The sequence below is a fragment of the Labeo rohita genome, chromosome 2 (genome assembly GCF_022985175.1).
Source record: "Labeo rohita strain BAU-BD-2019 chromosome 2, IGBB_LRoh.1.0, whole genome shotgun sequence".
NCBI lineage: Eukaryota > Metazoa > Chordata > Actinopteri > Cypriniformes > Cyprinidae > Labeo > Labeo rohita.
The window spans coordinates 30,644,672-30,660,470 of NC_066870.1; the positions used below are offsets into that span (position 1 = coordinate 30,644,672).

Here is a 15,799-nt window from a genome sequence, read left to right on the forward strand (position 1 = left end):
TATTAACAAATGTTAACAAGAACAACTTTTGATTTTAATAATGCATTAGTAAATGCTAAAATTAATATGAACTAAGATTATTATTAAGTATTGTTCATTCTTAGTTAATGTTAATCAACGAAGTTAACTAATGAAACTTATCGTAAAGTGTTAGCCTTATTTTCCATTTTCCACCTTATTTATTTATTTAATATACATATATGCATATTTATATGAAAAAATATGTTTTAGTATATTTGCATTGTGTGTGTATATATATATATATATATTTTAATTTACACAAAAAAACAAGTGTCACAAAAAGAAAAAAAAAGTTAGAAATGGTAATAAAATAATGTTAAAATAATAGCATTCAAAATGTACTTGACATTATTATTTAAAATACATATATGTACATTTATATATGAAATGTATATTTATATTGTATGTATTGTTGCAGTGTTGCCAAAACATCAGTTATAAAAGCCAGAAATGCTACTAAAAATAACTTATTTAATAATAATTTAATTAAACTTATATCTGAATATATATTGATATACTTACATTGTATTTTTTACATTTAATTTACACAAAAAAGAAAGTGACAAAAGAAAAAAAGATGTTAGAAACGCTAATAAAATAATGTAATATTAATAACATTCAAATTGCAATTATCATTATGATTTAAAATGCATATATGTATATTTAAATATGAATATGTTAAGTATATTTTTATTATTTGTAGTATTGCATACAGTGTTTCCAAAGTGCCAATAAAAAAGCCAGAAATGCTTAAAAAAAAAAAAAAAAAAAATTAATATTAAATTGAATGTATGTATCAATATGGTTTGGTATACTTGCGTTGTATATTTTTACATTTAATTTACACAAAAAACAAGTGACAAAAAAGATGTTGAAAATGGTGTAGAAATGGCAATAAAAATAATGTAATAATAATAATAACATTTAAGTTTTAATTGACATTATTTAAAATACATATGTATATTTATACAAATGAATATGTGTAAGTATATTTATCTTGCATGTTTTGTTGCATACAATGTTTCTAACGCGTCAATAAAGAAGCCAGAAAATGCTAATGAAAATAACTGATTTAATATTTATTACATTAACACTATAATAAACTATGACAAGAAGGTTACAGGTCCCTAGACTTAGTACCAAATTAAACTAAACTGAACTTCTTTAAATTATACTGCAATAAATCATGTTTTCCATGCCAGAACAAGACATTTCATGATAATGGATCAGATCTGTCTGTTATTACTTGTTTTTCTGTTGCTTTTAAATTAATTTTTCAGTTTTTAATCTGTGCGTTTTGTGATTCCTTTTTTATAGGATCCAGGCTAAAACGCGAGAGATTCGTCAGCGTCAGGCCAGAGAGCGAGACTATGCTGAGATCCAAGACTTCAGCCGGTCCACCCTGACCTCACTTCCTCCCGAGGAGCCTCCATACGCCGGCATCGGCTCTTTGGAACACGGCGGGTACCATCGGATCCACACGCCTCCGGACTCACCGTACACACATAAACAGAACGCCCGTAACGGACACCCCTCTACGTCAGACAGGTACTTACTCTAACAACATTTCTAAATATCATAGTCATTTGATTTGACTGACCTGTGATTATGAAGATGCGATTCTACTCTCCTTGAGTTGTATAAAGTGTTAAAAAGCATTCTCTAGGGGTTTCATAAAACCCAAATTGTGAGAATGTTTTGTTTGGGTTGTGTCAGAGTTGCATGTTTTCTTGAGACTAAAACAAACACAGGCAGAGTGAGACAGGAAGGCCACTTCCTGTAAGAACCCTTAGGGAACAGGAAATGGGTGTCATTCCACAGTGAGATGCAGAGAATGGAACTGTGGGAATTATCCTTACAAATTTGCATGGGAAGTGGATCTTAAAGGGGGCACAGTGTGTGGGTGGGTGTGTTTTTATGGGCTTTAGAGGGAAACACTGTGTAGGAGTGTGTGTGTGATGCGTTATACAAACAGTATAGCTTGTATGTATATATAGTGATCTTATAGCTTCCTGTTTTCTAAGTTTCAGCCAATCAGCTTTATTGCAGGCTGTCAGATCATATTAGTTGAGACCAAGTAGCCAGAACAGCTGTGGATGTGGCAGTCTGAAAAGCCTTTTTCCGATGCCTGATGTGATGCTTAAGGATATTTAGACTGATTGAAGTCATTCTATACTATGATGATGACATTGACCACAACAGGAAGTCATTCTCTAGTGTTTTTAAAATGGCAGGAAGATAACATTATCTTTTAAAGAGCAAATCCTCGTCAACTGTGACAAATGTGAACAGCGTCTTCAACATTTCCCCTAATATAAATCTGTAAATTACTCACCCTAATTTATCCAGAGAGAATGTTTTCAATTAAGTGTGTCATTTTAATGTTTAATGTTTCTTGTTTCTCATTCAGCATCAGGCACACAACTTTTATCATTTTTAGATTTTAATTAAACAACTTTTTTATTAGCAAGGGGTCTCGTAAGTTGATCCTTTTCTTTTGTGAGTGTTTTTCGCATTTTCTCATTTTCACTTGGCGGACACTTTCACCGAACAGTCATATTTTGGCAAAGTCATTTAGAGACAGAGTCTTTTTTGTTGAGTAAACTTGTATTGTGTAAGCACTTGAAATGCACAGTTGGGGTCCATAATATGAGCAATCTAGAGTATCGGTTAGTCTCTGAACACTCAGAACAATTCCCAGTATCAGTTGTGAAAGAGGTTGCAGTGGAAATCCAACAGTAATAGTCATTTTTACAATGTCACTGCTTTAGCCAGGCACACACACAAACGCACACATGCACACAATATCTGACCTAGAAATCAGAGTGTTGTAGCGTTCTGGCTATCAGCTGCAGTATGGTATAAGTCCCTCAGTGCAGAACGTTTAAGTAAATGAGAAATATATCTGTTCAGTCAGCAGAACTACTTTTTAAAACCTGATAAAAGGCTTATATGCACACAAAACGTGCACAAACCCACCTTCAGTATGCACAAGAATACATATACATATTTGTACGTGCATATATGTGACCCTGGACCACAACACCAGTCGTAAATACCACAAGTATATTTGTAGCAATAGCCAAAAATACATTGTATGGGTCAAAATTTTCGATTTGTCTTTTATGCCAAAAATCATTAGGATATTAAGTAAAGATCATGTTCCATGAAAATATTTTGTGAATTTACTACTGTAAATATATCAAAACTTAATTTTTGATTAGTAATATGTGACCCTGAACTACAAAACCAGTCGTAAGTATCATGGGTGTATTTGTAGCCGTAGCCAAAAATACGTCGTTTGGGTTTAAATTATCGTTTTTTCTTTTATGCCAAAAATCATTAGGATATTAAGTAAAAATCATGTTCCATGAAAATATTTTGTACACTTACTACTGTAAATATATCAAAACTTAATTTTTAATTCGTAATATGTGACCCTGAACTACAAAACTAGTCGTAAGGGTAATTTTTTGGATTTTGAGATTTGTACATTATTTGAAAGCTGAATAAATAAGCTTTGCATTGTATGGTTTGTAAGGATAGGAGATTCTACAACAACTATTTGAAAATCTATAATCTGAGGGTGCAAAAAAGTCAAAATATTGTGAAAGTTGCCTTTAAAGTTGTCCAAATGAAGTTCTTAGCGATGGGTATTACTAATCAAAAATTATGTTTTGATATATTTAGGGTAGGAAATTTACAAAATATCTTCATGGAACATGATCTTTACTTAAATCGATAATCGATACGAAAAATTGATAATTTGGACTCATGCAATATACTGTTGGCTATTGCTGCAAATATAACCATGCTTCATATGATTGGTTTTGTGGTCCGGGGTTACATATGTGTTGCTAAGAACTTCGTTTGGACAATTTTAAAGGTGATTTTCTCAATAATTAGATTTTTTTTTTTTTTTTTCGGTACCCCCAGATTTCAGATTTTTGCAAATAGTTGTATCTCAGCCTAATTTGTCCTATCCTAACAAACCATGCATCAATGGAAAGTTTTCAGCTTTCAGATGATGTATAAATCTCAAAAAATTTGTCTCTTATGACTTTTGTAGTCCAGGGTCACATGTGTTTAAAAGTGCCAATATACACAGAAAAATAGTGACTAAACAGAAGAAGGAAAAAAAACAATGGAATTAAATATAAAGATAACTGCAAATGAAAGAAACAACAGTTAATGAAGCAGTGCATGTGGCTGATGTCTGAGGTTGTGAGTTCAATTATAAATATCTTTCTCCCCAGGGTTTCTGTTCACCCACCAGGCTAGATGTGGCTTTGTTGGAGCGTGTGTGTTTGTGATCTTTGAGTCTGTAATCTGTTTAATCTGTGTTCTTGTGATCTATTGATATGTTTTTTTCTTGAATTGCTCAGAGGATTTCATTGTTAATGGAAGGATCAGGCAAATGTATTAGATCAGAAAAAAAAGAGAGGTGTGTGTGTGTGTGTGTGTGTGTGTGAGAGAGAGAGAGAGAGAGAGAGAGAGAGAGAGAGGGCAGTTTAAATGAATTAAACTCAATCTCTCTTATTCATTTCCACTCATGACCCCTCCTCTCTGAGCTGGGATTTGATTCTCTCAGGTTTTATTAAATTGACTTCTTAGATTTGAGGCAGAGAGCGACAACGTGCGCACGCACACACAGTTTCTGCATGTTTTTTCTCTTTGCCGTTATGAGAGTTATCTGAGCCCTTCCTGTTCACATCTGAGCTGATGACCATGGGGCCGCTGTCCATGTCTCTGGTCTCCCACCGCAGCGATGGAGCCCCTGTGTAATCAACATTCCTCCCTCCTCCTGACAAACTTTAGTTGTGTCGGTGTGTTTGTGTGTCTTGCTGAGTTGACTATGGGCCCTGTAGGGAATTTTAAAGAATGAACGTTGCAGAGGCCAATTAAAGCAGCCAAACGCACACAGAGGGTAAACATCTGACTAATCCCACAGCATTCATGCTGAGAACTCACACACACATGCATACACACACAAGTTTAAGCTCATTATCAGCATTCCCTGGCACGCTGCGTGGAAAAAAAGCGCGGATTAAGAAAAACCAAAGCGTCAGGAACAAACTCACAGCTTACAGACGGATAAAGAGAGTGTGACACCACTGCTAATTAAAAGAAATAAATGAGTGAAGAGAAGAGCAATGAGTGGTAGCAGAATTTAGATGTGCCACTGTAAGGGAAAAGGCCACCTCTGTGGTTTGGAAAATAGATTTTCTGTTACAAACAACGTATTGTATACGCATTTAGTTTTATCTCACATCGAGTGATTATGTTATGATTCTTCCAATGAAATTTAATAGGACCATCGTCGTTTCCTCTCTGACCTTTAGCTGTTTGTGTTGAGAAGATTTTAAGACTTTTTGCTTTTGTTTTACTTTTGATTGGCTGTCCTCCATGTGTTGGCCTGGTTGAGTGTAGTCCTCACAAAAATAAACATTTTGTCATCTTTACTCACTCTCTTGTCATTCCAAATTTGAAGTTCCTTCCTCTGTGGAAGATGAAAGTTGGTATTTTGAAAAACGTTGTAAACCAAACAGCGTTGAAATCCAGTGAACACTGAGGGAATAAATGTTGACAGAATTTTTTTTGAGTAAAAATAGTCCTATGTTTAAGACAAGCCAAATTGCTGAATATTAATTGATGTTATATACATTGCCTTGCAAAAGTATTCATACCCTGGTGAAAAAAAAACAGCATATGCTGGTTTAAGCTGGTCCTTTGCTGGTTCAGCTAAGGACCAGCAAACTTTGCAAGTGTATTAAAAACAAAACACTGAAATAAGTACATTGCATAAGTATTCATACCCTTAACTCAGTAAGTTAGTTAAAGCACCTTTACAGCCTCAAGTCTTTTTGGGGTATGATGCAACAGACTTTGTACATCAGCATTTGGCAATTATCTGCCATTTTTTTACCTTTAGGTTTTTCTAGAAATATTTGATTGGGTTCAAGCCCAGGCTCTGGCTGGGCCTCTCAAGGACAGAATTGTTTATAAGCCATTCTTGCTGTGTGCTTAGGGTCATTGTCCTGTTGGAAGGTGAGCCTTCTGCCCAGATTCTGAATGCTCTAGACTAGGTTTTCATTAAGGCTATCTCAATATTTTGATGCACTGAGCTTTTCTTCTACTCTGACGAGTCCCTCAGTCCCTGCCGCTGAAAAACAGCCCCACAGCACGAGGCTGCTACCAGCACATGGTGATGAGCAGTGCTTGGTTTCCTTCAAACATGATGCTTGGAATTGAGGTTTATCAGACCAGAGAATCTTGTTTCTCACAGTCTGAAGGTACTTTAGTTGCTTTTTTTGCAAATTCCAATTGGGTTTTCATGTGTCTTCATGTGCTTTGTCATTATGGTGTCTGGAGTGTAGTTTGATGTGGGGAAAAAAATTGAAAGCAGTTTAACTTAAGGCTGCAACATAAAACATAAAAATGACAAAGGGGCCTTGCTAAAAAAAAAAACGATAGACACCATCACAAAATTTGTAATGGTTTTACTGGCTATAATGGGACTTGTATTGGTTTTAATGAAAACTGTAATGAACCCAGTTGGTCTCTACTGGTAACTGGTCACCTTCTATTGCTGGCTTGTTAAAACCAATAAATCCCAATGGAATATATCCCAAAACACACTACTGAAAACCATTTTTCAATGGTTTTAATGGTTAAAAGTTGATGATTTGTAATGTTTGTAATGGTATTTGTAATGGTATTTGTATTGCATTTTCTGTGATGGTTCTATTATTTTTTTGTTTTGTTTTTTTCAGCTTACTTTTGCAAGGCACTGTAAAATGTGGTCATGTTTTGACAAAAAAGCATTATTTGCAGATAATTTTGGCAGTGTTCACTTAAACATAAGCTGAGATTAATGAGGCCTGAGATCAGAAAAAAATTCAAAAACTGTGCTAATTGAAAGAAAACAAGTTGATAAAAAGATTGAATCCATTATTTGGTAACAATATGGCATAAGAAATGTATAAGCATTTTTGTAGGATGGCCATTTTTTGTCCAGGAACACCACTAGTGTAAAAGAAAATCGCAAAAAAGTACAGAATAAAAAAAATTATGCCCACGAGCAAAGCCATTAAGTTTTAGTCTAGTTCAGTAATATTAACTAACATCATTGGGGAAAAAGACCAGAACACAACATGAAGGTTAAAAAAATTGGCCAAATGAATTCTGAGGTTCTGAATAACTGTGTAGAGTACAAAAAATGTTTGTTCGCCACGTTATGGTGTTTCATTAAATCCTGTATAGTAAAAGATGCAATAGCTAGATTGATTTATCATACGTTTTCAATGTGTTTCTGAGGTAAAAATAGGCTGAAACTCTAATGGCCTGAGTTTGAATGCTTGCTCTGGGTGGAGCTTGGGTTGTAAATGTTATCTACCTTATTTTTCAACACGGAAGTAGGCCTATGGGTGAGACTTCTGGTTCATTAGCCTCTATAGGGAAGTAATGAGAAGATAACAACATGCAGTAAACGGTAAAACAGTTTGCACTACAATTGCACTACAGTTTACACTACAAATCAGTGTTCATAATTAAGATAATACATGAAAATAATATGGTAAGACATAGCCATTTGCAATATCAAGCAGCAAAATGAGCTGTCTGTACAGCTAAAAATAGCTGGACTCAGATGAGAACGGAAGCCAGACTTAAAATGTACAAATGGCTGTGCCCGCTCTTACGGGAAAAATAAGGTGGATAGTGCATTAAAATCTTAGGTCAAAAAGATCTTTCTGCTATATACGTGTTTCAAGTTTATATTGGAAGTTATTTTATCCGTTAGCATAACACAGCTGATATTCGAGACCCTGCGGCTCATCCGCACACTCCACACATGGTTTGTTTTTGGAAAGATCTGCTGAGGGGTCAGTGTGTTTGTAGTAGCTGGTGGTCTGTGGTTGCAGCCACTGAGAGTTTGTGTCTGATTGTGGTCTAATGTTTATAAATGAACAGCAGTGGGGCGACGTTAATGAAGCCCCACAGCGCTGGTGGTTGAACCATCTCTCATTTGGACCAAGTTAGACGCTCTAATGATGAATGGATCAAAAGACATTCAACACAATATAGAGCTACATTACCCTTTTCATGTTGATTTATCTCCAAGAAAATTACTCGGATATGTTTTCTCAGTAGCTCGCTTGCTTTCTTGTTCTGGCTAGTGAATGAATGCTCATTTAAAGGAATGCTTCAGCCAAAATGGAATATTCTGTCATCATTTATTACCCTCCAAACTTGTATTCTTCTGTGGAACACAAAAGAAAGAATCATCTTTCATGGAAAACTGTCTGTGTGCTTGCTTGTGTGTGTTATTAATGAAAATGTTGTGTAGATTAACAGTGACAATTGACACAGACAGAAGAAATCTTTCTCTACTCAAACTCAAACAGGCCTCCCATAATGTAACTAAATCCAATATTTGCAATATTATCTGATGGATTTAATCTGTCACAACTTCTGATTATTAATTATAGGGCCACACATGCAGACGTTAAACCGAGTATAGCGATAAACAGACATTAGCGGATAATAACCATCTGTTATAGTCCCGAATATTCCACTGAGACATCAGATTGTGTATTTTGTGTAATGTGACATATGGTTTCAGATTTTCTCGGCTCGGTATGCTTAACTTTTGCTCGCTGGAGACGTGACGTCAAATAGAGGTTGAAAGTTCAGAACCGAGTCAGGGTGACCCAAAAACCAACGTTACCGAGATCCCAGACCTCCTCGATCACCACTATGCCCCTAATTGCTTCTGGGACCGTCTCTGTAGCTTTTATTAGAAAGCAATTGCTAAAGGACGTATGTGGCCCTGTTTACACCTGGTAGCAACGTGCTATTTTTTGCTTCCCAGTTATTTCTCACAAATATAATCAGCTGATGAGTGGTTTCTAAGAGTTCAAATGGATGTTAAAGGGGTAGTTCACTTCCAGAACTTAAATTTACAAATAATGTACTCACCCCTTGTCATCCAAGATGTTCATGTCTTTCTTTCTTCAGTCGTAAAGAAATAGTTTTTTAAGGAAACACTTCAGGATTCCTCTGCATATAATGGACTTCTATGGTGCCCTGAGTTTGAGCTTCCAAAATGCAGTTTACATGCAGCTTCAAAGGGTTTTAAACCAGTGGTTCTCAATTCCAGGCACGCTGCTCTGCACATTTTGTGTGTTTCTGAATCTGACACACTCAGTTCAGTTCATGAATCTTTCTCTTAATGAGCTGATGATCTGAATCAGGTGTGTTGAATGAGGGAGACAAAATGTGCAGAGCAGTGGACCTCGAGGACTGGAGGTGAGAACCACTACTCTAAACGATCCCAGCCGAGGAATAAGGTTCTTATCTAGCAAAACAATTGGTTATTTTAAAAAAAAAAATGTGCAATTTATATACTTTTTAACCTCAGACGGTCGTCTTGTCTAGGTCTGCATGAACTCCTATCTCATTTTCTCCTCCAACTTCAAGATCGTCCTAAATCGCTGCAGAAGTACCAACCCAGTGTTTACAAAGTGAACATGCAAAGGTCAAAAAAGGTAAAACAGCAACGTAGGACAATTTTGAAGTTGGAGGAGAAAATGACATGGGAGTTTTTCGACATTTACTAACTGTCTTGAACCGTGAAAAAAACAGTTTATACAGACCTGGACAAGATGACCGTTTGAGGTTAAAAAGTATATAAATTGTAAATTTCTTTAGTAAATAACCAATCGTTTTGCTAGATAAGACCTATCTTCCTTGTCTGGGATCATTTAGAGCCCTTTGAAGCTGCGTTTAAACTGCATTTTGAAAGTTCAAATTCAGGGGCACCATAGAAGTCCATTATTTGGAGAGGAATCCTAAAATGTTTTCCTAAAAAAACATAATTTCTTTACGACTGAGGAAAAAAGACATAAACGTCTTGGATGCCATGGGGGTGAGTACATTATCTGTAAATTTTTATTCTGGAAGTGAGCTACTCCTTTAATACCAGGTGTAAACATGGCCTAAGAGATGCTTTGTATGTTTCTAGAACAGGGAGTGGGGTTGTTGACTTTTATCTCTTTTAGAAACTAAAGAAGGTAAGCTAGGATGTGTACATGTTACAGGTTAGACTACCATTGCTTAATGTGTCTGGTATGTGAATCGCTGTGCCACAGCTCTGACAGGGTTTGGAGTTTTTCCTTTCTAGTTTGCAGTACTCTCAGTACAAAGCCAGACTCTGTTTGGTGTTTATCTATGAGTGAATTCACCTGTTTTCTGCATGTGAAATAAGTTTGTTAGCTGTTTATACATATATATATATATATATATATATATATATATATATATATATATATATATATATATATATATATAGATAGATAGATAGATGTATGTATATGTGTTTGTGTGTGTGTGTGTGTGTGTGTGTGTGTGTGTGAGAATTGAAGAGTTCAGCTGAATTGAGTGGATACCCTTTCTCTGACCCCTCAACAAGATGACCTACTTTTCTGACAGAACATTGTTCTTCTGTTGGAAATGCGCCTCTCCTCTCCCTGTCTTTTTCCCTCTTGAATTTTTTTTTTTTTTTTTTTTTTTTTTCAGAATATAGTTTCCATATAAGTAGGCTGCTTTCTTTGTGTATTTAGCATTCTACAAAAATCAAGTTTGTGTGTAGTTTGTTCTCTTCTTTCTTATTCTAGGGTGACAAGTGCAGCTGTTTGCAAAGTAGATCTTGCATCTGTTGGAAAAACTCTAGGTTTGAACATGTGGATTTGGTCTCAGAATTGGTAGCGACCAAAGCCTAGTGTGCTGCTTTAATGTCTGCTGTCTACCCATGCTTTGTCTACCCAACTTTTAAGTGGAAAGTTCACCCAAAAATGAAAATTCTGTCATTATTTACTCACCATCATGTCGTTCCAAATCTGTAAGACCTTCTTTCATCTTCGGAACACAAATTATTTTATTAAATCCAAGAGCTTTCTGAGCCTGAATAGACAGCAACACAACTACTACATTCAAGGCCCAGAAATGTAGCAAAGGCATTGTTAAAATAGTCCATGTGACAAGTTGATATGATTCTTTAGGGTCTTAATGAAAAGTCTATAATATACTTTGGTTAAAAATTCTCAATGGTTGTGTAAAACACCCTTTTTACCTTTCCAAATCATCCTATTCTGGTCGAGGCCACTTTAAATGCAAATGAGCTCTGCTCGCCCCGCCTCTCTCTTCTCTCTGTGGAGTGACAAGCCTGTTTACTTTAGCCGCATTTAGCTGCGTTTAGCTGCTAAACTTGCTAATTAGCACATTATTAGGAAAGGCGATCGCAAAGATTCATTAAAAAAAAACCCTTATGCTCATGTCAATCAACTATCGTGGGAGCAGCCTTTGTTGGTGTGGCGCCACAACGACAGACATCTGAGAATGGCTCGATTTGAAAAAGGGGATATTATTTTTACAGATTAATTAAAAACCACTGCATGGATTTTTATCATTATAGGGTAGATTTGTACATACACTGCCAACACGCATTAATGTTCAAACAACATTTAAAAGTGAATTTAGCATCCGATGACCCCTTTAATTTTTTGAAGCTACAAGAATACTTTCTGTGTGCAAAGAAAACCAAAATAACTTTAGTCAACAATTTCTTTTCTTTCGTGTCAGTCTTCATTGCATGTTTACTAGAATCACCACATTTACACTTTATTTATCATGTAAATTTGTAGAAACCAGTAATATTACCGTGGTACCTTGTCAGTTTGTATGTACGGAAGCCCGTTTCCGCTACTGAGTAAAAAAAAGGTAATTGCGAGTTTTTATCTTTCTCTTCTTTTTTTTTTTTTTTTCTCAGAATTTTAAGATATAAACTCTCAATTGTGAAAAATAAATTCAGAATTGTGAGATAAAACTCTCAATTCAGATTTTTTTCTCGCAAATGTGAGTTTGTATATCACAATTCTGACATTTTCCTTGCAATTCTTACTTTTTATCAGAATTGCAAGTTTCCGAGTGCAAGTCATCCTCTCTGCCGAAATGTTCAGACATGTTTACGAAGACTGTACAGTGTGATAGTCTAATGAACATGCGTTAAAGACTAACATGGAAGAAAAAATAAAAGTTGTTATTTTTGTTTTCTTAGTGCACAAAAAGTATTCTCGTATCTTCATAAAATTAAGATTGAACCACACATGTCACATGGACTATTCTAACGAGGTTCTTATCTCCTTTTTGGGTCTTAAACATGGTGGTTACATTGCTGTCTATGCAGATTTTATAAAAAATCTCTTAATTGATGTTTCGAAGATGAGCAACACGGATTTGGAACGGCATGAGCGTGAGAAATTAATGACAAAATTTAATTTTTGGGCAAACTATCCCTTTAGTACGTTAAAAAAATGGCATTTTGTTGACTCTCTCCACCATCTTGGATTTTGGACTTTGTCGCAATGCAGGCAGCTTACATTAGCTATCATGTGAGTTTTGACAATCACAAAAATCTCAGACTGGTTCAGTTAACATGGTGTGTATCTAAAGACAATTTTCTCATTTCAGTACAAATTGCAGTTCAGTAACCTTTTTCTTATTTTTTTGCGGTCAGAGGTTTTCTTTAAACCACGTTCTGCTGCAGACAGATTTACTGATGAGAGGCGACTTCATATTTCAGAGAGAAGTGACTTCAGTGTGACATTAAAACTGTCCCCCTCCGTGCACGACTACATGTTCGGATTTAATTGGTTCTGTTGTCGACGTTCGCGCTCAGTCATGCTGTGAGCTCGGCGTGCGCTTGTGCGTTTATGAGACATTAGCTTAGAAATATTATCTCACTGTCTGTGTTGTTAATGGCTGCTGTAGAACGTGTCACTCAGATGAATGAGTCATTAGGAGTTTATATTCGAACGCTGTAACTCATAATCATGACTTGAATATAAATATGAGCTGATTTTTATCAGAAGCACTTGGTTGGAGTTTCCTCAGCTTGTGCTTGACAGTTAACAGGGTGTTTTCTGTAGGTCTGTTCACAGCACATGACCTGACTGACATGTGGAAAGGTACAGTGAAGTGTGCGAGGTGTCGCTAACAGGCAGACTGCTGGAGTTACAGGAAGTACAGAGAGCCAATTAGAGCATTCATACCAAAAGATCTCTCTCACACACACACTCACACCTACTCAGTCTCTCCTGTGAAGACATTAGGCCTGTTTCAAACCCCAGCAAGCTGCCTACCTAGACATTTGCTGCTTTCTAAGATGCCTAATTTTGACCAAAATTAAACACAGCATTCCATACAGGTATATAGAGGATTAGTTTACTCCAGAATTAAAATTTCCTGATAATTTACTCACCCCATGTCATCCAAGACATTCCTGTCTTTCTTTCTTCAGTCAAAAAGAAGGAAAACATTCCAGGATTTTTCTCCATATAGTGAACTTCAATAGTGGCTAAAGGGTTGAAGGTCGAAATTGTGGTTTCATTGCAACTTCAAAAGGCTCTACACAACCCCAGCCGAGGAATAAGGATGGTATCTCACAAAACGATTAGGCATTTTCTAAAACTGATATACTTTTTAACCACAAATGCTCGTTTTGCATTAGCTCTGCAGTCCACGACTTCATGCATTAACAAATTGGCCTTATGCTGAGCTACTTGGTTTACACGTGTGTCGTAGACATAAATGTTTCTGTATTTATAACCCCTTCCAGTGTCAAGACACTGATCGGCAAAGCAGATCTAATGATCGGAATGGGGAATCACTCTGGTGTTATCGATCTGACACACACACACATCTCACACATGATTGTGTTAGCAGAAGTAATGAGAAATCCATAAGTACTGACTCCCTTAAATGCACAGGATTAATACTATTAGGAGTCGGTACGCAGCAGTACACACACACATATACACACATACACAAACACACACTCCTTACCCGTAAACCGCCAGTCCATTAGCCTTATCTTTTGGTTACATTAATGAAAGCTCTTTACCCGCATTGCACGGTGCCGTAACCCTGGCAACCACACCACACAAACCTGCCCACCTATGCCCAACTGAAACCATGGAAACCACACACCCTTTACTAATTTTAATTTCCCTGTAACCATGGTAACCACATGTAAACCACTGTATGATACCAGTTTCTACCAGAATATTAATGTTTTTACATGATATTCCAGATTGCTTCAAGAAACATGGTATTCCTTGAAGCGCTTTGAAATAGCATGTAAATCATGTACATTTAGTTTATCATGTAAATATCTATGTGGAAACCATTAATATTACCATGGTACCTTGTCAGTTTGTGTTTATAGAAGCCTGTTTTTCATCCACTGATTAAAAAACGGTATTTTATCTTGCAATTTTTTTTTTTTTTTCTCAGTATTGTGAGATATAAACTCACAATTGTGAGAAATAAATTCAGAATTGCAAGATAAAAACTCTCAATTCTGACTTTTTTTTTCTTGCAAATGCTAATGTATGTCACAATTCTGACATTTTTCTCGCAATTTCAAGGTTACATCTTGCAATTCTGACTTTTTTTCTCAGAATAGTGGGATATAAATTCACAACTGTGAGAAATAAAATCAAAATTGCAAGATAAATACTGAATTCTGATTTTTTTTTCTCAAAAATGCAAGTTAATATGTTGCAATTCAGTTTATATTTCGCAATTCTGACTTTTTTTCTCAGAATAGTGGAATATAAACTCACAATTGCGAGAAATTGTCAGAACTGCAAGATAAATACTGAATTCTGACTTTTTTCTCGCAAATGCGAGTTTGTATGTCGCAATTCAGACTCTCGTTTTCCTTGCAATTCCAAGTTTGCAAATATGAATTTTTTCTAAGAATTGTTAAATATAAAAAATGAAGTTATAAAGTCCAGTTCTGAGGGGGTAAAAAGTCTAATATGTTTTCAGAATTGCAAGTTTATGTCTAACAATTCTGACTTAACTCACAATTCAGTGTCATAAAGTTAGAATTGTTAATATATAAAGGGATAAATGGATATAAACTTGCAATTCTGAGAAAAAGTCACAATTGTAAGTTTATATCTTGTGACTTTATTTCCAAGAATTGCAACTTTGTTTTTTCAGAATTGCGAGTTTATATTGGTATTATATGGGTAAAAATTTGTGTTTTAGGGTTACCATGCTGTGCTTTTCGGGAAAAGAGGGTTGTTACAAAAGTTCACTTTTTGGCTAATGTGATCCTGATTGGGATAAATGCGTAGAATTTTCTTGTGCACTTTTACATTTTCCTTGAATTTTCCATTTACATTTCAATCCGCTGTTTACAGCTGTACCTACCTAAATTAGGTGTTTGTTTCGGTGAATGTGACAAATTCTGCAGCGTGACACGGGTAATGTGTTTATACGATTGTTTGTATGCGATGTGTGAATGCGGTGTTACACTTGCTGAAATTAATGATTAAAAGTAGTTTGACCAGTAATGTGCAGGCATTGCACATAATCAAACAATTGTGACGTGCGAATGTATGAGGCCTTTAGGGAGCACGTCAATAGGAAAACAAAGCCAAAACCCAGACTAAAGCAATTTAGAATTCCCGTCTGTTTGTATATCAGGTGTGTGTGTGTGTCCATTGAGCATTGTGTACTTGATAGTTCTAAAGTCCGGGGGTTTCCTGCCGACTTTAGTCCAGTCAGGGTGAGAGAAGGGCAGCTGTATTTTCTCTGTCTCTCAGACACTTCAGGAAGAAGCGTTGATGGACGTATTTGCGGAAATGTCACCCCTCTTGCTCGTAAAGCTCATATTGTCCCCCAGTGGACGTATAAGTATCTAGAA

General features: G+C 35.9%; 1 protein-coding gene and 1 pseudogene across 4 annotated transcripts in view; one reads left to right on the forward strand and one right to left on the reverse strand.

The window, feature by feature from the left end:
- Positions 1-15,799, reverse strand: part of LOC127175936 (tripartite motif-containing protein 16-like) — a 424,611-nt pseudogene that overhangs the window by 91,797 nt on the left and 317,015 nt on the right.
- Positions 1-15,799, forward strand: part of pard3ab (par-3 family cell polarity regulator alpha, b) — a 102,628-nt gene that overhangs the window by 67,988 nt on the left and 18,841 nt on the right. For all 4 annotated transcript variants that reach the window (XM_051127093.1, XM_051127110.1, XM_051127119.1 and 1 more), the window contains one exon: positions 1,339-1,569. In XM_051127093.1, the coding sequence (XP_050983050.1) occupies positions 1,339-1,569 (231 nt within the window). The remainder of the gene's footprint in view (positions 1-1,338; positions 1,570-15,799) is intronic.